Source organism: Cherax quadricarinatus, unplaced genomic scaffold, assembly GCF_038502225.1.
Source record: "Cherax quadricarinatus isolate ZL_2023a unplaced genomic scaffold, ASM3850222v1 Contig44, whole genome shotgun sequence".
Taxonomy (NCBI): Eukaryota; Metazoa; Arthropoda; class Malacostraca; order Decapoda; family Parastacidae; genus Cherax; species Cherax quadricarinatus.
The window spans coordinates 225,001-248,920 of NW_027195070.1; the positions used below are offsets into that span (position 1 = coordinate 225,001).

At 39.9% G+C, this 23,920-nt stretch overlaps 1 protein-coding gene across 3 annotated transcripts in view; it reads left to right on the top strand.

Annotated features, from left to right (window-relative positions):
* The window catches only part of LOC128688219 (inactive histone-lysine N-methyltransferase 2E), a 252,753-nt gene that overhangs the window by 13,542 nt on the left and 215,291 nt on the right, over nt 1-23,920 (top strand). For 2 of the 3 annotated variants that reach the window (XM_070079919.1, XM_070079921.1), the window contains exons 2-4: nt 13,867-14,685; nt 15,951-16,103; nt 16,188-16,443. In XM_070079919.1, the coding sequence (XP_069936020.1) occupies nt 13,867-14,685; nt 15,951-16,103; nt 16,188-16,443 (1,228 nt within the window). The remainder of the gene's footprint in view (nt 1-13,866; nt 14,686-15,950; nt 16,104-16,187; nt 16,444-23,920) is intronic. The other variant, XM_070079920.1, reaches the window with a different exon arrangement.

The following is a 23,920-nucleotide window of genomic DNA, read 5'->3' on the forward strand; positions in this document are numbered from 1 at the left end:
TTCAATCTGGAGGTTCCCAGGTGGCAATTGCAGTGATGTATAACCCACCATTGAACAGCACAGGTAAGAAGGGAGGCCCAATGGCAATATGAGAATGGCATAGCAGCGAAAACCAAATCAGATGTGGCTGTACAACAGCCACATCAAGAGTAAAACAACAGTCAAGGACTGTGTAATCAGGCCAAGGAAGGAAGGAGGAGAGATCACAAGAAATGACTGAGAAGGTTTGTAGATGAATGGTTCAGAGAACCGACATGTTGATAAATTAGACACGTGCAACACTTGGGTATCTTTATTGAGGAAACGTTTCGCCACACACTGGCTTCATCAGTCCATACGTAGGAGAAACTTGAAGAACAGGAGGAGTATGAGGTAATCAGTCCCTCAACCTTGAGTCGATGTGTTCAGTCCATTAATCTTGAATAGAATACGGCATATGAGCGGAGAAGCAGCTTATAAACCGTATGGCAGGAGAGGTGCAGCAGTCATAGGTGGTGTCACATTTGTTCAATGTGGAAGTAGGTCGTGCCCAAGAATTAGGCAGGCGAAGAATTCCTAAGTATTAAGATCCCAAGAAGTTGCAGTGTCTGACAGGTTTGTAGATGAATGGTTCAGAGAACCGACATGTTGATAAATTAGACACATGCGCAAATCTTGGGTATCGTTATTGAGGAAACGTTTCGCCACACAGTGGCTTCATCAGTCCATATGTAGGAGAAACTTGAAGAACAGGAGGAGATTGAGGTAATCAGTCCCTCAACCTTGAGTCGATGTGTTCAGTCCATCAATCTTGAATAGAATACGGCATATGAGTGGAGAAGCAGCTTACAAACCGTATGGCAGGAGAGGTGCAGCAGTCATAGGTGGTGTCACATTTGTTCATTGTGGTGGAGAATGGTGGAACACCTTGAAAGGAATGAGCTTATAAACAACAGCCAGCATGGTTTCAGGGACAGGAAATCCTGTGTCACAAACCTGCTGGAGTTCTATGACAGGGTGACAGTAATAAGACAAGAGAGAGAGAGAGAGAGGTGGGTAGATTGCATTTTCTTAAACTATAAGAAGGCGTTTGACACAGTTCCACACGAGATTAGTCAAAAAACTGGAGGACCAGGCAGGGATAACAGGGAAGGCACTACAAAGGATCAGGGAATACCTGTCAGGAAGACAGCAGTGAGTCATGGTAAGGGGGCGAGGTGTCAAAGTGGGCGCCTGTGTCAAGTGGGGTTCCACAAGGGCCAGTCCCAGTACTGGTGCTGTTTCTGGTACAGTGACCCCCAGTTAACGACATTAATCCGTTCCAGAAAGCTCGTCTTAACTGATTCTGTCGTTATCAGAATTAACATTCCCCACAAAAAATAATGGAAATTCAGTTAATCTGTTCCAGACACCTTAAAGTATTAAACAAAACAATTTTTTTCATGAAATACACATTTCCATATACAGAAAACAGTGAGACATGCAGAATAAACAATCCTGAAATGACACTTATATTTATTGAAGACTTATTGATGAGTGATGAGATGGGAGGAGGGGAGAGGATGGAGGTGTGTTATTGTTTGGAAGGGAAATCCCCTTCCATAAGGACTTTAGGTACTAAGTCGTTTTCTGTGGTTACCTCCCTTCTTTGTTTTTTAATGCCACTAGGATCAGCTTGAGAGTCACTGGACCCCTGTCCCACCAAAAATCTGTCCAGAGAGCTTTGTCTCTGGCATGTCATAAGATTTTCCTAAAATGGGACACAACATTGTCATTGTAAAAGTCACCAGCATGGCTTGCAACAGCTATGCCAGGGTGGTGCTCATCCATAAATGCACACACCTTTGTCCACACTGTACAAATGTCCTTAATCATTGAAGAAGTCGACTTCTTCCATCTCTCTTCCCCCTCCTCTGAAGGAAATTCCTGAGCTGTGGTCTGTTGCTGTTGCACCTCAAGCTCTTGCAGGTTTGTAGTGGTTAGCTCTTCATCGTCGTCCTCCACCAACTATTCCACATCCTCGTCACCAACCTCCAACCCAATGGGCTTCCCCAATGCCACAGTAGATTCCACAACTGGCATAGGCTCCTTGGGGTTAGCCCCAAACCCTTCAAAATCCTTCTCTTGTACACTTTGTGGCCACAATTTTCTCTAAGCAGAGTTCAAAGTCCTGCAAGTCACTCCCAAGCCTTACCTATAAGGTTCATGCAACTGAGGATACTGGTGAACTTTCCAGAACTCCGTTAGGGTGAATTCAGTGTCCGAGGTCACTTAAAAGCAATTTGGAAACTGCTTTGGTGTACAGTTTTTTGAAATTTGAAATGACCTGCTGGTCCATGGGCTGGAGGAGAGGAGTGGTGTTAGGAGGCAAAAACTTGACTTTTGTGAAACTAAACTCCCCCACAATTTGCTCTTCCAAGTTTGGAGGATGAGCAGGGGCATTGTCTAATACCAGGAGGCACTTGAGTTCCAATTTATTTTTCAGGAGGTATTTTTTCACACTGGGGCCAAACACCTCATAGAACCAATCGAGGAAAATGCCCCTAGTGACCTATGCCTTACTGTTTGCCCTCCACATCACACACAATTTAGGCTTTCTGACACTGTTTTCTTGAACACTCTGGGAGTTTCAGAGTGATACACGAGTAAAGGCTTCACTTTGCAATCACCAGTAGCATTAATACTACAAAACATGAGAGTTAGCCTGTCTTTCATAGGCTTGTGTCTTGGGAGTGCATTTTCCTCCTGAGTAATGTAGGTCCTGTTTGGCATTTTCTTCCAAAACAGGCCTGTTTCATCACAATTGAACACTTGTTGGGGTTTGAATTGTTCAGCCTCTATGTGCCCTTTAAAGTCCTGCACATATATTTCAGCCACTTTTTTGTCAGAACTGGCAACCTCACCATGCCTTACCACACTGTGTATGCCACTACAAATCTTAAATCTCTCAAACCAAGCTTTGCTGTCCTTAAATTCAGCAATATGAGCACTAGTTCCAGGCATTTTGTTAATTAGATCATCATGGAACTGCCTTGCCTTTTCACATATAATTGACTGTGAAACACTATCTCCTGATGATTGTTTTTCGTTGATCCACACTAACTACAGTCTCTCCATGTCTTTGAGTATTTGCGATCTCTGTTTTGTAAGCACATTTGCACATTTCGCAACAACAGCTTCCTTGATTGCCTTTTTGTTGGCCAAGATAGTAACAATGGTTGTATGGAGTTTGTTATACAACCTGGCCAGCTCGGAGACATGCACTCCACTTTCATATTTTGCAATCTCTTTCTTGATTTCAGTAGTATTTCTCACCCTCTTTACCACAGGGCTGACACTAGAAGCTTTCTTTGGGTTCATGGTGGCTTATTTAGCAGTTACAAAGCTCTAAAAACAATGGAATAATACAAAATGTATTGCATGTACACGTGGAATCATCCTCACTGGCTTGTAAACAATGGCACACTGGCTGTACATGGAGTTGCAGGGCCGCTCACTGCGCGCTGACACGTTTGGGGCGAATGACTTGAACCAAGTTCTTTGTCGTTAACTGAGCCAATATTTTGATGCAAAATGTGTCATTATCTGATTTTTACATTATCCGATGACGTTAACTGAGTGTCCACTGTATTTGTAAATGACATGATGGAAGGAATGGTTGTTCAGTATATTTATAGATAGGGTTGTGGGAGAAGTGAATGCTCAGGTGTTGGCAGGAGGTGTGGGGTTAAAAGATAAAGAAATCTAACACAAAGCGGGAGTTTTCATAGTTGCTTTTTGCTGATGACACTGTGGTTTTTGGAGATTCTGAAAAGAACTAGTAGAGGTTGGTGGACGAGTTTGGTAGGCTGTGTGAAAAGAAAATTAAAGTGGACATTAGGAAGTGTAAGGTGATAAGGATAACAAAAAAAATTAGATAATGAAAGATATCTGATTGGAGCGAGAGAGTATGGAGGAAGTGAATGTACAGTGGACCCTCGTTTTTTGTAATTAATCTGTTCCAGAGAGCATGACTATTATCGAAATTGATGATTTGCGAATCCATTTTCCCCATCAGAAATAATTTAAATCCAATTAATTTGTTCAGACACCCAGAAGTATCAACAGTTTTGTTTTTACCTTAAAGATAGATTTATATGCACAAAAGAATGTACATTCAACATGACAGTTACCTTTATTGAAGGCTGTTGTTGGTGACTGGAAGAAGGGAGGAGGAGAGAGGGAAGAGAGGTTATTGTTTGGAAGGGGAATCCTCCTGCATAAGGACTAGGTCACTTCAGGGGTCACTTCCCTAGCTTAAATATAGATTTACATGCAGAAAAGAATGCCAAATAAATGTAAAGTACTAATAAACTGTATAAATGAACATTTAACATCACACTTACCTTTTATTGAAGACTTTTGTTGGAGTATGGCAGACAGGGCAGAGAGAGGGGAGGCGAGTTGGTTGTTGGAGAATATGACACTAATGTCAACTCTACGGCTTATTTATCTATCACAATTCAACTTACATGACATAATAAACAATATTAACCCTTTCAGGGCCGAGAGGCCCTCTCCTAAACTTGTTAACAGGGTCAAAAAATTTTCAGAAAAAAAAAAAAATCTTATGAAATGGTAGAGAATCTTTTCCCGATCATAATGACACCAAAAGTGTGAAATTTGATGAAAAACTTACGGAATTATGCTCTTGCGAAGTTAGCGGTCTTGATTCCGCCCACTTTGAACCCTATTTTTGGCCAATTCCTGTGTACTAGTCGACAAAAATCATATTTATCTCGCTAGAACTCCATTTTTTCTATCTAATGAGTACAAGAAACCACCCATTTACCAATTTCAACTATCCAATAAAGTGGTTAGAAATTGGCAATTTTGCCAATTTCACACAAATTTCAGAAGATGCCAATTTCCAAATAGGGTCCAGCATAAACAAGAAAGACATTACTGGCACTAAAATAAGTTCTCTGTTTGTTAGTCACATCCCCAGGCCCCTCTTATTTCTTTTGCTTTCCACTTTGAATTTTTATTCTTACAAAAAATAGAAGATTTACTGTTATGCAAATACTGCATTAGTTTAGAAATGGTATAAATAATATCAGCACAGTTGTGAAAGAATATTAGACTCGCCAGTCGACGTGTATTGGACGCTTGGCATGATTTGTTGACTTTTGAACTTTGGTAAAAATCAAACATTTCTGCTACCTTGAGCTCAATTTCAAGGTACTTTTCATTGTGAAACAAGTCATAATCATCTCAATTTCTGTAATATGTCTTCCATTCTATAAAATGAGACCAGGAAAACTAGAATACAACAATAAATAGCATACGAAAATACACTGCAAAGTCGCTGTTTTTAATCCAAAAACACGGTCAAAGTTTTTTTTTTTTCTCATTACGCACTGTGTGCTGCAGGATTTTTTTTATAGTGCGCACACTGACCACATAGACCCATTCTTTCATATGTAGGCCTACCAGCTTTCTCTCGCTAGATTTGAAGGCGCTAGAATTTAGGCGTACTTGTACGTCAATAACCCTGGTGCGTAAGCCGTACTAGTACGTCAAATTTTTTTTGTTTTTCCCGAAAAATTTTTGACCCTGAGAACGACTTTAGTAGAGGATCTCTCGACCCTGAAAGGGTTGACACGGTAGTTACAGTCCTGAAAATGCTGTTAGACAAAACCGTGTTAGACAAACTGAAGAACTTTTGGGAAAAATAGGATTATGTTCCTGGGAGCCCCCAAAAACCCAGAAAACTTTTTTTTAGAGCTCCAAATCTTACAAAATAAAAGTGAATATGCAGTTGTAGTGCATTGTCATGATATATTACTACTTAAGACTACAAATGCAATAGAAATAATAGTATTTCTTACCTTAAATTGTGGGTAATGGTGTTTGTGGATGATTGTGAAGAGAGTGGATATGGATGGTGTGGCCCTACTGGGCTGAAGTGGATGGTTGTTGGTTGTCGGCAGAAGTGGATGGTAGAGGTTCTGGTACTGAAGTTGATGGTTGTATTGGAGTGTGCATAAATTCTGTAATGGATCTCTGGGCTCTTTTACCCAGCAGTACATTATACAGCTGATGGTAAGGCATCATCAGCTGGTCTAGACCCCTTTTCAAAGCACAGCTTCTAGATTTATCAAGGTCCTCTTCAGTAAAAAAAGTCTGCTAGTTCAGCAGCAACATGGAACTGGTCATGTAACTGCTGCAGTATTAACTGTTTTTGTATATGTATTTTATCGCTCTGGGGAGCTTTAATTAAATGTCATGGTATATTACGTGTGGGTGGGGTGGGGTGGGCATCCCTGGCTGGATTCCATACTTTCCAAACCTGACATCCTACAAATAAAACTTACTGCTCACCCTACATTAAGAGTACAAATATTGTAAGGTAATTAATGAATGTACTGTATTTTATCGCTCTGGGGAGCTTTAATTAAATGTAGTATATTACGTGTGGGTGGGGTGGGCTGACCTGCCTGGCTACTATACCTCCCAGACCTGACTTCATACAAATTAAACTCACCTCTCACCCTACATTAAGACTACAAATACTTTAAGGTAAGTAATGGGTGTACTGTGTGTGTATTTTACTTTTTATTGTTTTTGATGCCTAGTTCTATTGTTAACATAATATATGTTAGTGTAAACTTGTTACCTGTTGTTTATATGTATTTATAAGTGGAAAAAAATGGCATTCTGCTCTCCGGCAGTAGCGTGGAACCTAACCTGCCATATAAGTGGGGCTCTACTGTAAAAGTTCTGACCATGATAACACAATCATTTCAAAGTGCTCTTTTTCTTTGGCATGTATTTTATTAGCTGACACTAAAAAAGCACTGCAGTGCTGTGCTAATATTTGGAGCAAAGCTAGAAATGGATTTCAACAAGTATGAAAACTTAGTTTAATAACAGGTGTAGCAAAAGAGTTTTTATGTTGTTTCACCTACTTGAGCATTGTCAGCTACACTAAATTTCAAAACAATGGCTTTTTTTTTCAACTCATTGGCCATCTCCCACCAAGGCAGGGCGACCCAAAAAGAAAAACAAAAGTTTTTCTTTTTACATTTAGTAATTTATAAAGAAGAAGGGGTTACTAGCCCCTTGCTCCCAGAACAATAACATACAGTGGACCCTCGGGTAACGATGTCAACGGATAGCGAGAAAATCGGATACTGATGCATTTTTTGCGTAAAAATATTGGCTCGGTCAATGATGAAAAATTCAGTTAAGGACATTTGTCCCGAACACGTCCGCTCAGCCTGAGCCCATGTGCAAGGTAGTGTGCCATTGTTTACAAGCCAGGGAGGACGAATAATACAAACTATATCGCGTACATGCCATATATTTTGTATTATTCCATTGTTTTTGTACTTGTAACTGCTAAATAAGCCACCATGGGCCCAAGGAAAGTTCCTAGTGCCAGCCCTGTGATAAAGATGGAATGAAACACAATAAAATTCAAGAAAAAACTCGTAGCAGAGTACCAAAGTGGAGGAGGAAGAGAGAGAGGAGAATATGCCTTCTGCAGTTATTCAGTGATTCTGTGATATGTATGATACTAAAGCAGCAGGTATCGATAAAAGCTATAGTGCCATCCAATGAAAAAGTGTAAAATTAACAGTGTAGCAAGTAAGTTAAGCGAGTAAGCGATAGAAAAACGACATGAAAGTAACTCTCTAATGTTGTTGAATGTGTATCGGGCCGCTGAACATACACCGACCTGCTATGTATCTTCTACCACTCTAAACCTCTGCCAGCATCTCCTCCATCAAACTAATTAAACTAACATCTCCTCCAAGGAAAGTGTGAATATAAAAGTGTAAATATAAGTGTAAATATAAAAGGACGGCAATGGAAATACTTAAGTCACTCTGACTTTTTTGGGTTATCCAAGGTACTTTACACTTTACTGTACAGTAGGGCCCCACTTATATGGCATGTTAGGTTCCAGGCTGTCGCCGGAAAGCAGACCTCGCCGGAAGGCAGAACGCCATTTTTTTCTATTTATAAATGCATATAAATGCCAGACAACAAGTTTACACTAAATTATATTAAGTCAGTAATAGAACTAGGCATTAACCCTTTGACTGTCGCGGCTGTATATATACGTTTACGAGGTACCGTGTTTGACGTATATATACTCATAAATTGTAGCGGCTTCAAATCAGGCAGGAGAAAGCTGGTATGCCCACATGTGAAAGAATGGGTCTGTGTGGTCAGTGTGCACCATATAAAAAAAATCCTGGAGCACGCAGTGCATAATGAGAAAAAAAAAATGACCGATTTTTTTAATTAAAATGCCGACTTTGTGGTCTATTTTTGTATAGTATTTGTGGTTGTATTCTCGTTTTCTTGGTCTCATTTGATAGAATGGAAACTATGTTATAGAAATAGAGATGATTTTGATTAATTTTACTATTAAAAGAACCTGGAAATGGAGCACAAAGTAAGGGAAATGTTTGATTTTTGCCAATGTTCAAAAGTAAACAAATGATGTCATTGTCCAATAAATGTCCAACTAGCCATTCTAATATGCAGTCATGAATGGGTTGATGTAATTTTTACAATATTGCAGTAGTCTGCTTAACAGTAAATCTTCTATTTTTTGTTTGAATAAAATTTCAAAATAAAAAGCAAGAGTAATATCACAGGGCCTGGAGACATGACTGATGAACAAAGAAAATGTTATTTTAGAGCCAGGAATGTCTGCATTGTTCATTCTGGTCCTTATTTTGAAATTGTCATATTTTTTAATTTTCGTGAAATTGGCCAAATTGCAAATTTCTGACCATGTTATTGGGTAGTTGAAATCGGTAAATGGGCAGTTTCTTGTACTCAATCGATAGAAAAAATGGAGTTCTGAAGAAATAGCTGAGTTTGGTTGACTGGAATAATGGAATTAGCCGAAAATAGGGCTCAAAGTGGGCAAAATCGCCGATTTGTAAATATCGCCGAGGTCGCTAACTTCGCGAGAGCGTAATTCCGTCAGTTTTCCATCAAATTTCGTTTTTTTGGTGTCTTTACAATCGGGAAAAGATTCTCTATCATTTCATAAGAAAAAATAATTTTTTTTTTTTTTGAAATTTTGCGACACCAGGAGACACCTCAGGATTGGGGGTTGCGACAGTCAAAGGGTTAAAAACACACAAAGTAAAATACAGTCACAGTAAATTCATTACTTATCTTAAAGTATTTGTAATCTTAATGTAAGGAGAGAGATGAGTAGTATTTATTTGTAGGAAGTCAGGTGCAGGTAGCCCAGGTGTAGGTAGCCCTGGCTCCCCGTCTCGTGCTTAATATACGATATTTAAAACATCCCAGAGAGGTAAAATACACATACAGTACACTCATTATTTACCTTAAAATATGTGTAGTCTTAATATAGGAAGAGAGGTGAGTAGTATTTATTTGTAGGAAGTCAGTGTAGGTAGCCGGTAGGTGTAGCCGGAAGGTGTAGCCTGCCTGGGCTACACCTATTGGCTACCTACACTGTGGCCCAGAGCCATATTATTAACATCGACATACCTTGTTCACTGAATTTAATAATTTCTAACAGCTACCTTTAGATGCCATCATAAATGAAGGGAGAAGTAATGAATAATTCATTCCAAAAATTGTAAACAAAAGCAAAGTGGCTGGGCCAAATGCAGATTCATACACGTTTTCTCTGATGGCTGAGCAGAGAAAACGTAATGTTGTCCCTCCACCTGGCTACCACACAGGTCCACAAGTATTATTATCAGAGCACATAAAATATGCAATAAATGCCAGACAACAAGTTTACACTAACTTATATTAACCCTTTCAGGGTCCATCCCATAGATCTACGGCTTTACGTTCAGGGTCCAAACCGTAGATCTACGCCAAATTTCTAGTGGCATCAAATTTAGCGCGAAAACGCTGGTAGGCCTACATGTGAGAGAACGGGTCTGTGTGGTGTGTGCGCGCCATAAACAAAAATTCTAGGCGCCCACATAGCATTGTGGGAACGCCGGCTCAGTTACCTTTGTTCACCATACCCCGTCGCAAGGCAGCTCTCACTCTAAGGAAAATTTGGACTCTCCTCTTCCTATCTGATAGTTTTGACTCTGATGGAAGTGGAAATGAAGACGAATTCTTTGGCTTTGATCAGTTAGTGACCGAAAGGAATGACCAGGATATCGATAATAGTGCAGAAAACCCTGACGATCCTCAACCTTCTACCTCTGGTGTGGGTACTCCTCAGTCACGGTCAGTTGGACCTCATTGCAAGAGAAAACTATTATTTTTGCATGGCCAGGCCTCTGACTTCAGTAATGATGATGATAGTGACGTGGATTGTGATTTTATTGCTCTTGATGATCATTCGAGTAGTGATAGTGAGGAAACATATTCACCAGTGAAGCGTTGGTATGTACGCTGCCGCATGTGCTCGGGTAGTGTTCCCTATGCAGTGCCCAGGGGACGGAGTACATTCCATGGCCATACACCAGGAATAGACAGTGAAAGTGAGGATGATATGGCTACACTTGGCATGGATAGACCACAGACATCAGTATGTGGTGGTAGTGGTGATGGTAGTGCCACGGCCATGCGTGACTCACCCTGCTGACTCCTCAGTTCAAGGACAAAGCAGAGCGTCAGCCACCAGCCCACCACAACCACAACTACCAGCACAACCAGCCTATGATGTCCAGTATCCACCATCAAACCGTATCTGGGATTGGCAGCAAAATCCCAATTTTGTTCCCAAGCCCCACCACTTTGATGACTCTCAAAGTGGAATTCTACCTACTTGTCCCCTTGGAACCACTGCCAATGAACTGGAATTTTTTGAATTATTCTTTGACCAGCCCTTAATGGAAACTATTGTCAGGGAAAGTAACAAGTATTTTGAGTACACCATGGCAAATACGATCATATCACCACAGTCAAAACTACACCAATGGAAAGAGTCGACTGTTGCAGAAATGTATTTGCTTTTTGCAACAATAATGCTTATGCCTCATGTCTATAAGCATAATATAAAAACATACAGGTCCACAGATCGGCTAATTTCTACCCCGGTCTTCAGTGAAATCATCCGAGTGAACAGGTTTATCTTACTGTTACGTATGTTGCACTTCTCTGACAAAACCAGGCCTGACAGAAGTGACAGGTTATACAAGATTAGGAAACGCTTTGGTATAAAACTGTTTGTACTCTGTGACTGTGACTTTGGCCTGGTATTGGATATTATTGTATACACGGGAAGTAAAACATTGAAAGATACCAGGATGTTATTGGGTATCTGAGGTGATGTAGTGAGAACCATGATGGCACCTTATCTTGGTAAGGGGCATACATTATATACCGATAACTGGTACACAAGCCCTTGACTCGGTGATTTCTTGCGAGTGAACAAGACAGATGTGTGTGGCACAGTGCGTTCTAATCGTAAATGTATGCCCAGGTTCAACGCAGGTGCTCGTGGTGATGAGGTGCAGGTGTTTACTGCCAATGACATCATGGCATTACAGTGGCATGATAAATGAGATGTCATATTGTTGACAACCATTCACTGTAACGAAATGCAAGACAGTGGCAAAGTTGATAGAATGACTAATGAACATATTCGAAAACCAGTGACAGTGATTGACTATACACAAAACATGCGCTTGGTTGACAAATGTGACATGCAGATTGGCTTTGTTGATTGTGTTTGTAAAAGTTACGAGTGGTACATGAAACTTTTCTTCCATCTCATGGACATTTCAATGCTCAATGCATATAATATGTACCAAGTGAAGACTGGCAACAGACCACCGTATGGTGAATTTTGTTTGTCTGTTGTCAGACAACTCATAATGAAGTACCAGGTAACAACACCTGCTATACAACAAGGTCCTCGAACTCCTCAGCATATACCCAAGCATTTGAGGAGGGAAGGTGATCATTTCATAATACAGTTTCCTGCAACTAAGAAGAAATTTGCTCAGAAGAGATGCATTGTCTGTGCACAAACAAAACGACGGCAACAAAGACGCAAAGACACTCGGTTTATGTGCGAGGAATGTAAGGTACCTCTGTGCATGGTGCCTTGTTTCAAGGAGTTCCACAAGCTCCAGCAGTTCTAAAAGCATGTCCAGTGATTGTAAATATGTAAATATATATTATACAAGATTTGTGTATGTTTGTTGTAATAAACAAAAGTGGTAAACAATAATATGATGATAACTTTAGTGAGGTTATTGTGTACAATACAGTGAGTTTATATATATACATTATATACAGTATTGGTCTCTCAGGCCCCAAATGTTAGTAGAAAAAGAAAAAAATTTTAAAAGAAAACAAGAAACTATAAAAAAGTAAAATAAAGTAATGCGCGTATGTGGAAATCGTCGATGTGGCCGCTACCCGATCATTTTGGGTCAGCTTTTCGGCACTGTATATTGGTAAGTACTGATCAGAATTTTTTTTTTGTTTTATTACCTTCACAAAAATATACTCTTTAATTCTGTAAGAATTTGTTTTTTTTCTTCCAAAATTTCTTGGACACTGGGGCACCCCTTCCGATTTTGGCCTTGAACCCTGAAAGGGTTAAGTTAGCAATAGAAATAAGCATTAAAAACACAATAAAAGGTAAGATACACACAGAGTACACTTATTGCTTACCTTAAAATATTAATATTAATGTGTGAGAGGTGAGTGGCAGGGTGTTTATTGAATAAAATCAGAATGACACACCATCATCCTCTAACTTGGCACTTAAAGCAAGAGGCTTACCAGCTTTCTCCTGCTTGATTTGAAGCCGTTAGAATTTATGAGTATATATACGTCAAACACAGTGGCTCGTAAGACGTGTATGTACGACCAAACCAGTCAAAGGGTTAAGGTAAGTAATGGGTGTACTGTGTATTATACTTTTTATTGTTTTTAATGCCTAGTTCTATTGCTAATGTAATATATGTTAGTGCAAACTTGTTACCTGTCATTTATATGCATTTATAAGTGGGAAAAAAGGCGTTCTCCTTTCCGGCGATGTCTGCTTGTCGGCAGTATCCTGGAACCTAACCTGCCGTGTAAGTGGGGCCCTACTGTATACACTTGATGGGTCCTCTCACCTTGTATACACCTCACAGTTCCCCGTCACTTATGGGACATCTCGGCTTCATATGACCTCAACCTCACCCAGCATCTGACACTACTATGTCTCAACTCTATGTATATATTGTTATTTTGATGTTGTATCTACTTGTAGATAAAATATATTGTTATTTTGATGTTTTATCTACTTGTAGATAAAATATCTCCTTTTGCTACATGTGTTTTTAGTTGGTTGTCAGCCATGCAATACTGTTACATGAAAACTTTGTAATAAATTCCAATAAAGTTTGTGAAGAGGTAAGATGATGATAACCCCAGTAATACCATTATGCTGGTAGTAGGATGTCTTACGTAAAATATTGCTAGCTTTACCTCTCATTGTTTAGATATTTGAGTTGTTTTTATAATGGTCTTTGAAAGTTCATTCAAGGTATTGACAAAAAATGTGACATTAAAAGTACAGGTACTTGGAGCCTCTTCCTGGTACAGTAGTTTATATAAGCCAAATCTAATACTGAACTGTATAGAATATTTAATGTTATAATATTTAAGGCCTGCCTTAATTAACTACATATTTAACATATTTAATTCAATACATTCATTCACCAGCATAACTCAGTGCTTATCCTCATGAAGAACTTTAAGGAGTTGATTATTCATTTATGCTGTATGTTAAGGAATTTCACCAGAATCATTGCAAGTGAAAAAATCCCCAAAATTGCTTTTATAAATGTTGCCTTAACTATTTGTTAATTAGATAGTTAAAATAATTACCCTTTGAAAATGGAAAAGAAGAGTAAGATTAATCTAATTTTGCAGGTCAAATGTTTCAAACGCTATGGGTCGTGTGTTGGATGGTCCATCCTCTGGTTCCATGAGCACACCACTCTCTTCTTCCTCTCCCTATTCCTCCTCCTCCTCCTCATCTTCATCATCCAAGCACAGCTCAACATATAATTTACCTTTTGTACTTCAGGACCATAACTATGGTGCTCCTCCTCCCCCAACTCCACCTCAGTCCCCACCTCCTCTGCCATCTTCATCAGGATCATCTGTGTACCAACAATCTTCTCACCAGTTTCACCAATCTCACCATCAGCACAGTCCTCAGCCTCACCAACTCATTCACTCTCAGAATTTACAGTCTCATCCTCCACAAAATACTAATGTCTATCATCATCATCATCATCATCCTCAACATAGACAGCAGTCTCATAATCATCCCCAGCATGTCAGTCCCTCCCATAGACTAGGGATCATTACTTCATCAAGCCCTTCTCTGTCTCTCTCTGGCTTGCTAACATCTCATCCACTTAACACGATGCCACCTCACCGACAGCAGTTCATGCCACATCCTAAGACGAGCATCTTTCCTTCGCCTCACATCCCGCCCCCTCCAGTAGAACTACACCAGTCCCCTACTGCTATTACTGGCCTCCCATCCTCTGTGACCGGGGCAGAAACTGATGATGACTCGCGTATGAGTGATCGGAGTTCGTCTGTGGGACCGTCTGGTGAAGAAACAGAAACTGCACCAGAGGGAGAAGGAGATGATCAACCCATAGATGACTCTATTACACGTTGTGTCTGTGATTTTTCCCACGACGATGGTTACATGATCCAGTGTGATAGATGTTTGTAAGTTTTCCTAAGTATTTGTGCATCACATATTTGAATATCTCCTTTAACCCTTTGAGGGTCGACAGGCCCTCTCCGAAACTCGTTCTCAGGGTCGGCCAAATTTAAAAAAAAAAAAAATTATTTTCTCTTATGAAAAGATAGAGAATCTTTTCCCGATCATAAAGACACCAAAAGTTTGAAATTTGATAGAAAACTTACGGAATTATGCTCTCGCAAAGTTAGCGGTCTCGGCGATGTTTACGCACCGGCTGTTTTGCCCACTTTGAGCCCCATTTTCGGCCAATTTCACTGTACTAGTCGACAAAAAACATGAATATTTCGCTAGAACTCCATTTTTTCTATCGAATGGGTGCAAGAAACCACTCATTTATGAAATTCAACTATCCAGTACAGTGGTCAGAATTTAGCAATTTTGCCAATTTCACACAAATTTCAAAAGATGCCAATTTCCGAATAGGGTCCAGAATAAACAAGAAAGACATTCCTGGCACTAAAATGACATTTCCTCTAGTCATTAATCATGTCTCAAGGCCCCTCTTATATTCTTTTGCTTTCCACTTTGAATTTTTATTTTCACAAAAAATACAAGATTTACTGTTATGCAGACTACTGCATTAGTGTAAAAAATGGTATAAATAATATTGGTGCACTTGTGAAAGAATATTAGACTCACCAGTTGACGTGTATTGCACGCTTGGCACGATTTGTTTACTTTTGAAGTTTGGTAAAAATCGATCATTTCTGCTACTTTGAGCTCAATTTCAAGGCACCTTTCTTTGTAAAACCAGTCAAAATCATCTCAATTTCTGTAATGTCTTCCATTCTATAAAATGAGACCAAGAAAACTAGAATACAACAATAAATACCATACGAAAATACACTGCAAAGTCGCTGATTTATTCAAAAAAAAATGGTCAAAGTTTTTTTTTTCTCATTATGCGCTGTGTGCTGCAGGATTTTTTTTAGACTGTGCACACTGACCACATAGACCCATTCTTTCATATGAAGGCCTACCAGCTTTCTCCCACTAGATTTGAGGCCGCTAGAATTTATGAGTACTAGTACGTCAAAAACCCCTACGCGTAAGACGTACTAGTACGACGAAAACCCTCAAAGGGTTAATTAGCAGCTTTTTTTATCAATAATTGATTCAATAATATTGTCCAAAATTTATATTTCATATTCTAGGAATAACTTTTTTGTATTTAAAGTATTTTAGCTAGTTTTAATAAATTGTATTACAGTGGTTGTTAATTTTTCAGTGTGTGGCAACATGTAGACTGTATGGAAATAGACCGGGACAATATCCCAGATGAGTACCTGTGTGAAGCGTGTGATCCTAGATCTATAGACCGCTTCAAAGCTCGAGCTCTGCAGATACGCAGACGCCAAGAAATTAAAGCTCACATAGCCAGGTGGGTTTACCACTTCTCTTGTATTCCTGTTCTCAAATCTTTATAAGTAATTGCTGATTATGCCACTTAATCTAATACTAAAAGTTCTTTCCATTTTAGAATGTCCTCCTCAGACTCCGATGATAATATTCCAATGTCTGGCAAAGGCCGAGGAAATTTAGGGAAAATTCAAGAAAAGAAGGTGGTTAAGAAAAAGAAGGTGAAACAAATGAAAGACATTAAAAATGGACGCAAGGGATCGCTGTCTTTGTTAAAGAAGACCAGTCTTGTGAGTCCAGGCAACAATAATGTTATCCCAGGAACAGAAGATAAGGAACGCAGGATGCTAGTAAAAAGAAGAGTAAGTACTTTATCATTGAAGTATCAGTCTGGTATCATTTTTAAATGTTATGTAGGAATTTGTTTAGTATGTGTTAAGATCTATAAATGGGATGATAGGTACTTCCAGCAAGCGTGCGTGAGCGTGTTAGATAGGAGTGAATGGAGACGAATGGTACTTGGGACCTGACGATCTGTTGGAGTGTGAGCAGGGTAATATTTAGTGAAGGGATTCAGGGAAACCGGTTATTTTCATATAGTTGGACTTGAGTCCTGGAAATGGGAAGTACAGTGCCTGCACTTTAAAGGAGGGGTTTGGGATATTGGCAGTTTGGAGGGATATGTTGTGTATCTTTATATGTGTATGCTTCTAGACTGTTGTATTCTGAGCACCTCTGCAAAAACAGTGATAATGTGTGAGTGTGGTGAAAATGTTGAATGATGATGAAAGTATTTTCTTTTTGGGGATTTTCTTTCTTTTTTGGGTCACCCTGCCTCGGTGGGAGACGGCCGACTTGTTGAAAAAAAAAAGAAAAGAAAAGGTACTGGATATCTTCTACTCTTGGAAATACAACTTCTCCTCACTTACCGATGGAGTTCCATTCCTAAGACCATGTCGGTAAACAAATTCGTCGCTAAGTGAGGGAGTCTACTATAGTGGCAATGGGTTTGTGTCAGTCATCTTTGATGTTGTTTTAATGTCACCTTTGCACCATTTATAACATTTCTGGTATATTTTTAATTGTGTATACAGTAGTGTACTATATATTGTAATAAACAGAATATTTGGAATCAGCTGTAATATACATTATTTAGGTATGAATACTGGTCAGAGAGCCTGTCGTAAGTCCGAGGCGTTGGTAAACGAGTACATCGTTAAGTGAGGAGAGGCTGTATTAATACATCACTGACACTGGCTTGTAAGCCGTATCTGTATGTCATTGACAGTGGAAGGGTTAACAACCTAGTAAAGTGATGGGAAATTAGTAATTTGGCCAATTTCACACAAAGTTCAAAATATTCTTATTTCAAAGTAGGGTCTAGAATAAACAATGCAGGCATTCCTGGCACTAAAATAATGTTTCCTCTGTTTATTAGGTACTTTTCCAGGCTTTCCACATGAATTCCATTTTGATTATTCACAAAGAATTTTTAGTCACCAAACAATAGAAGATTTATTATTATGCAGTATTGCAGTAATTGTATTAATAACACAAGCACATTCATGAACACACATTAGACCCACAAGCTGACATGTATTGGACGTGATGTGATTTGTTTTCTCTTGAACATTGGAAAAAATTGGACGTTTCTCCTACTTTGATCTCAATTTCAAGCCATTTTCAATACTAAAACCAATCAAAAATCATCTCTATTTCTGTAATATATCTTCCATTCTATCAAATGAGACCAAGAAACTGTGAATAAAACTGTAAAAATATACGAAAATACACCACAGAATCACTGTTTTAATACAGAAAACGCGATCACAGTTGTTTTTCTCATTATGCACTGCGTGCTGCAGGATTTGTTTTATAAGAACATAAAAAAAGAAGGAACACTGCAGCAGGCCTACTGGCCCATGCAAGGCATGTCCAATTCTCCTACTGGATTCAGCCAATGCCCTAACCTAGTCATGTCAGGTAACATTCACTTAACCCTTAAACGGTCCAAACGTATATACAGTGGACCCCCGCATAACGATTACCTCCGAATGTGACCAATTATGTAAGTGTATTTATGTAAGTGCATTTGTATGTGTATGTTTGGGGGTCTGAAATGGACTAATCTACTTCACAATATTTCTTATGGGAACAAATTCGGTCAGTACTGGCACCTGAACATACTTCTGGAGTGAAAAAATATCGTTAACCGGGGGTCCACTGTATATGTTCTTTCGCATAGCGCCCCAAACGTATATACAGTGGACCCCCGCATACCGTTGGCATCACATAATGTTAAATCCGCATACCGATATATTTTATCGCTAAGATTTTGCCTCGCATACCGCTAAAAAACCCGCTCAACGCTATTCGTCCGAGACGCGTCTAATGTGCGGCCTAAGCCAGCCTCACATGTTCCGCCGGTGGCATTGTTTACAAGCCAGCCTCCGCGGTAACACCCAAGCATACAATCGGAACATTTCGTATTATTACAGCGTTTTTGGTGATTTTATCTGCAAAATAAGTGACCATGGGCCCCAAGAAAGCTTCTAGTGCCAACCCTGTGGTAAAAAGGGTGAGAAATATTATCGAAATACTGTGGTACCATGGTCATCTGCTGATGCTGCTGCTGCTGTAGCACTGTCAGCTGCTGCTGCTGTAGCACCGTCAGCTGCTGCTGCTGCTGTACCACCGTCTGCTGCTGCTGCTGCTGCTGTAGTACCATCTGCTGCTGCTGTAGCACCGTCTGCTGCTGCTGTAGCACCGTCAGCTGCTGCTGCTGCACTGTCAGCTGCTGCTGCTGCTGTAGCACTGTCAGCTGCTGCTGCTGCTGTAGCACTGTCAGCTGCTGCTGCTGCTGCTGTAGCACTGTCAGCTGCTGCTGCTGCTGCTGCTGCTGTACCACCGTCAGCTGCTGCTGCTGCTGTAGTACCGTCTGCTGCTGCTGTAGCACTGTCAGCTGCTGCTGCTGCTGTAGCACTGTCAGCTGCTGCTGCTGCTGCTGCACTGTCAGCTGCTGCTGCTGCTGCTGCTGTAGCACCATCAGCTGCTGCTGCTGCTGTACCACCATCAGCTGCTGCTGCTGCTGTACCACCGTCAGCTGCTGCTGCTGTAGTACCGTCAGCTGCTGCTGTAGCACTGTCAGCTGCTGCTGCTGTAGCACTGTCAGCTGCTGCTGCTGTAGCACTGTCAGCTGCTGCTGCTGTAGCACCGTTGTTGGTGTGGCTTATTGAGAATACCAAGAAACAATTAACCCCAGAGGGTTAGCCACCCAGGATAACCCAAAAAAGTCAATGTCATCGAAGACCCACACCAGTCGACTAACACCCAGGTGAACAGGGAAATATGCCTGGAACTAGTGCTCATATTGGTGAATTTAAAGCCAGCAAAGGTTGGTTTGAGAGATTTAAGAATCGTAGTGGCATACACAGTGTGATAAGGCCTGTTCTGGAAGAAAATGCCAAACAGGACCTACAGTACTCAGGAGGAAAAGGCACTCCCAGGACACAGTGTCTCATCAGTCATTGCTGTATCTTCAATAAAGGTAAGTGTCATTTATTCTTCATTTAGTAGAGTAGTACATGCACAATATATACTTTGCATGTACTACTCTACTATTTGTGTGTAGGAAAATGTATATTTCATGTGGTAAAAATTTTTTTTTCATACTTTTGGGTGTCTTGCACGGATTAATTTGATTTCCATTACAGTGGACCCCCGCATAACGATATTAATCCGTTCATGAGAGCTCATTGTTATGCGAAATTATCGTTATGCGAATGAATTTTCCCGAGGAGGATACGTCGTAACCGCTTCTCTTTAAACAAGCTAGACCTAATGATATTAACTTGCGCACCAGAGTCCATGAACACATGAACGGGCGCATTATGGACAGAAGCTTGTACTAATGGACCAATCGTTGCATTAGAAGTTATATGCAAACAGGAAGGTGAGTTGTCATCGGAGAAAGCATTTTCTACTTCATCCCCAAATTCCTCTACGTCAGAGACGTGTGAAGCCACATCATCAGCAGGATTGTCATTCTCGAGACTGCTTAAGGCTTCAAAGGAATTGTGAACGGGGATGGTGTACTTATTATCACTTACCGTCACCATTGGGCGGTTTGACTGGGGCGCTCTAATTCCCCCGAATTGGAAGAATGAGCCTGGTTCTGATTAGAATGTGAACCACGACGTCTGTTTCCTCTCCTGGCTCTGCGGTTGGAACGGCCATGGAAAGATCTAGAGTACCGCATATTGTAGAGCGCATTGCACTCAGATGTGTCATGTCCATGAATTCTATGATGAGTACAGTAGGGAAGATCTGACTGGTACTCATCATCAGTACGACACTTCTTAGGGTGACTGTCATAACAATTACTAGCGATATGGCCACGGAAACCACAATTGTAGCAAATTCTTTGACTGTGGTTACTGTACGTACTATGGGTATTACGGGAATGATGGCTCTTAACACTTGCTTTGGATGATGAGCGCGAGTGATTGCGGTTGGGAGGTTTGGTAGTAGCACAAACTAAAGGAGGTACGGGATTGGACAAGGTGTTTGGCGTAGACCTACGATAAGGAAAGGATCCCTCGGGACACAAATTTCGTACATGGATTAGAGCTTTAAGCGGTCCCATATTAGCATCTAGCGGACTTGAATTGTACACATACTTAGATGTCGGTGGCATTAGTTGTTTAATAACTCCAAATGCAGCTAATCTGGCAAACCCATCAAGGGCTGGTTTATCACTATCGTTAAGATATCTTGAATTTTGGCCTGCTTTAACAAATGAGGACATTAGGTTATTGAGACGGAGAGCAAACTCCTCTAATGACTCTTCTGGTCTCGGGGCTGTGCAAACTAATTCTTTGAGAACAACGAACGGATCGGTTTCTCGCACTGGTTCAAGATAATTGCGAATTAACTGTTCATAATCTTGCCACCTGGTTAGATCTTGGAAGTCCTTCATACGAATTAATTTAAATACATTTGAGGCAGCTGAAGAACGGGCTAGACTCTCCTTTCCGATACTTATTAAAAGACACTCAGATGGGGGACCATCAACTGAAGCGTCAGCTCTGGCTCTAACTGCAGTAAACCAACCTTCAAGGTTGTCTGGGTCACCACTGAATAATGGCATAGCATCATACGGATCACGAGTGAAGTTACGCAGGCCAGAAGTCTGAGTATGTCTATCGTTTGATACGGAGTTACTCGAATTTTGGGCTGACACATTAATGGTTGTACTAGCAGCATGTGCTGAGGCATCGCTAGAGAAAACTTGAGACATGTTTGCAAAATGTAAAACAAGAATTTAGAGAACAAAAGAAAATGATAACTGAGGAACACACAACACAGTGAACTTAAATGGAAGAAAATGCTTAACTATTCTGCATAAGTAATTAAAAATTGACAAGTTACACAGTAAGCAAAGAACTCACACAAGAAGAATATGCAATTTAACAAACACTGAAAATCAAGAGAACTTTTACTTTGCTCAAATCTAATATGCTCAACTTTTACTTTAAATTGAATAAATGGCACAGTGAGTTGTCTTTACTTTCAATGCAACAAGGAAATACACAATAAAATGATAAAATGGACTCAATAAACTTGTGCAAAAATTAAAACAACACACAATTCACTGAAATTAAAAAAAAATAAAATGACACAGACATGAGTAAAATACTATGCACAGAACAGAGCATAAGAAACTGCACTGTAATAAACTGTAGCAATATATCAAATAATTGCTAATCAAAAAAAGTATTGCACAACACTGCATAAAATTTTCTGCAAGAAAAACTTTAATAGCAACACAATATTTGCACAAGAATTATTGCAAAATGAGTCAATGTGCAATAATAAAAATTATAACACACAAGAAAAGAAATATATCAAGGAATGAACACTTTAACTCTTAACTGCACTTAAACAACAAGCAAAAGAACAATTTACTTTAAAAGGAGAACTTAAAAATTGCACTTAAGAGTGAATTTGTTCAATAAAACATGAAAAATAATAGGTGCAAAAATACATAAAACAGAGGGTTGAACACTTACAGTTATGCAGAACACAACACATCAATATAAACACAGTACTAGAATTTTCTTGCAATGAAACTTGATGTGTGAAAAATTTTGTAAAAGTGAGTTCTTGCTTTGACTTTAATAATGGCACTATTGTCTGTGGAAATAAGACAAATTAAACACTGGCTGAAAAAAGAATATGAACACATGAATGTTCAACACACAGGGAACAAAAAATAAAAATACACAAATGCTAGGAAGAAAAAAAAATTAACAGACAACACTGAGTTGTGATGCAGAATATGAGGTGAAAAATTACTGAATTAATTCACTGGAATTCTGAAGTTTAAACACAAGTTCTATACTGCTCATATGTTGCACACACAACTAAGGAAACACTAAGTACTTACTTCAAGTGTATAAAAAGATACACAACACAACAGATATAAAATAATGCACGAAAATTAACACTGAATTAAGGAGATTAAAAGAAATTAATGCAATCAGTACATGATAAACACTGAGTCTGATCAAGAGTCACTGAATGTCACTAAGAGAAAAATTCACTGGGAACACAAAAGAAATGTCTCAACACTCGCAAATGTCTCTAAAAAAAAATATTATCGCTGTAACAACTTGAAGAATGAGATTGATGGATTGTTTATATCGTCTTGCTGCTGTTCTCTGCACAGATGATCGTAGAATTGCGCTTAAATCGGCGATAGACAACACACAGGAGGCTTTTAACCCTTTGACTGTTTCCGACGTATAAATACGTCTTACGAGCCAATGTTTCTGACGTATTTATACGCATAAATTCTAGCAGCTTCAAATCAAGCAGGAGAAAGCTGGTAGGCCCACATGTGAGAGAATGGGTCTCCATGGTCAGTGTGCACCATATAAAAAAAATCGGGGAGCCAGTGGTGCATTGTGGGAATGCCATTTCAGTTGTCATTTTTCAGCATGTCTAGCGGTAAGAAATATGTGATTCCCCAGCAAATCTGGGACTCTTATCTTCCCAAGTGATGCTCTAACACAGATGGAAGTGTCAGTGAAGATCAATTTCATGATTTGGAGGAGTTTGAGACCAAAAGCAATGGAGGAGGAGGAGGGGGAGGAGGGGAGGAAGAGGAGGAGGAGGAGGAGGAGGAGGAGGGAAGGAAGAGGAGGAGGAGGAGGAGGAGGAGGAGGAGGAGAAGAGGAGGAGGAGGAGGAGGAAGAAGAAGATGTAATAATATTGTTCCCTTGAAGCAAGAAAAAAAAAAGTCCACCCCATGACAGTGACAAGATAAGGGGAGATAACATCTGATAAGAGCTGACTTTGATGAGGGTAAAGGAGGGTAATATTACATGACCATTGCCCTCCCTTTGTTTTTGCTGGTACACAAACATTTCTGTCTGTCTATTTGTCTGTTTGTCAAGCTCCCTGTCTGTCCATCTAGCTCTCTGTCTCAGAGAGAGCCACAAGACTGTGTCATCACGTTTACTCACATCTTCAAGCAGAGTATAGCACTTTGTCTGGATTTCTTGGGTTATCCTAGGTAATTTACACTATGTATACTTGTATTTATGTGTACCTGTGAGACAGAGATAGGCAGACAGATAGAAAGAGAGACAGATTGAAAGATATAAAATGAGGGAGAAAGATAATTAGATAGAATGGAGGAGGGGAAGCAGCATCCGACCCCATTGTTTTGACAGGCGGTAGGGTAGTGACTAATGACACAATATGTCACTTTGACAGCTGCCGACTCCTGACTCAAAACAATTATAAGCCACACACTCGCACACAAGGAGGAGG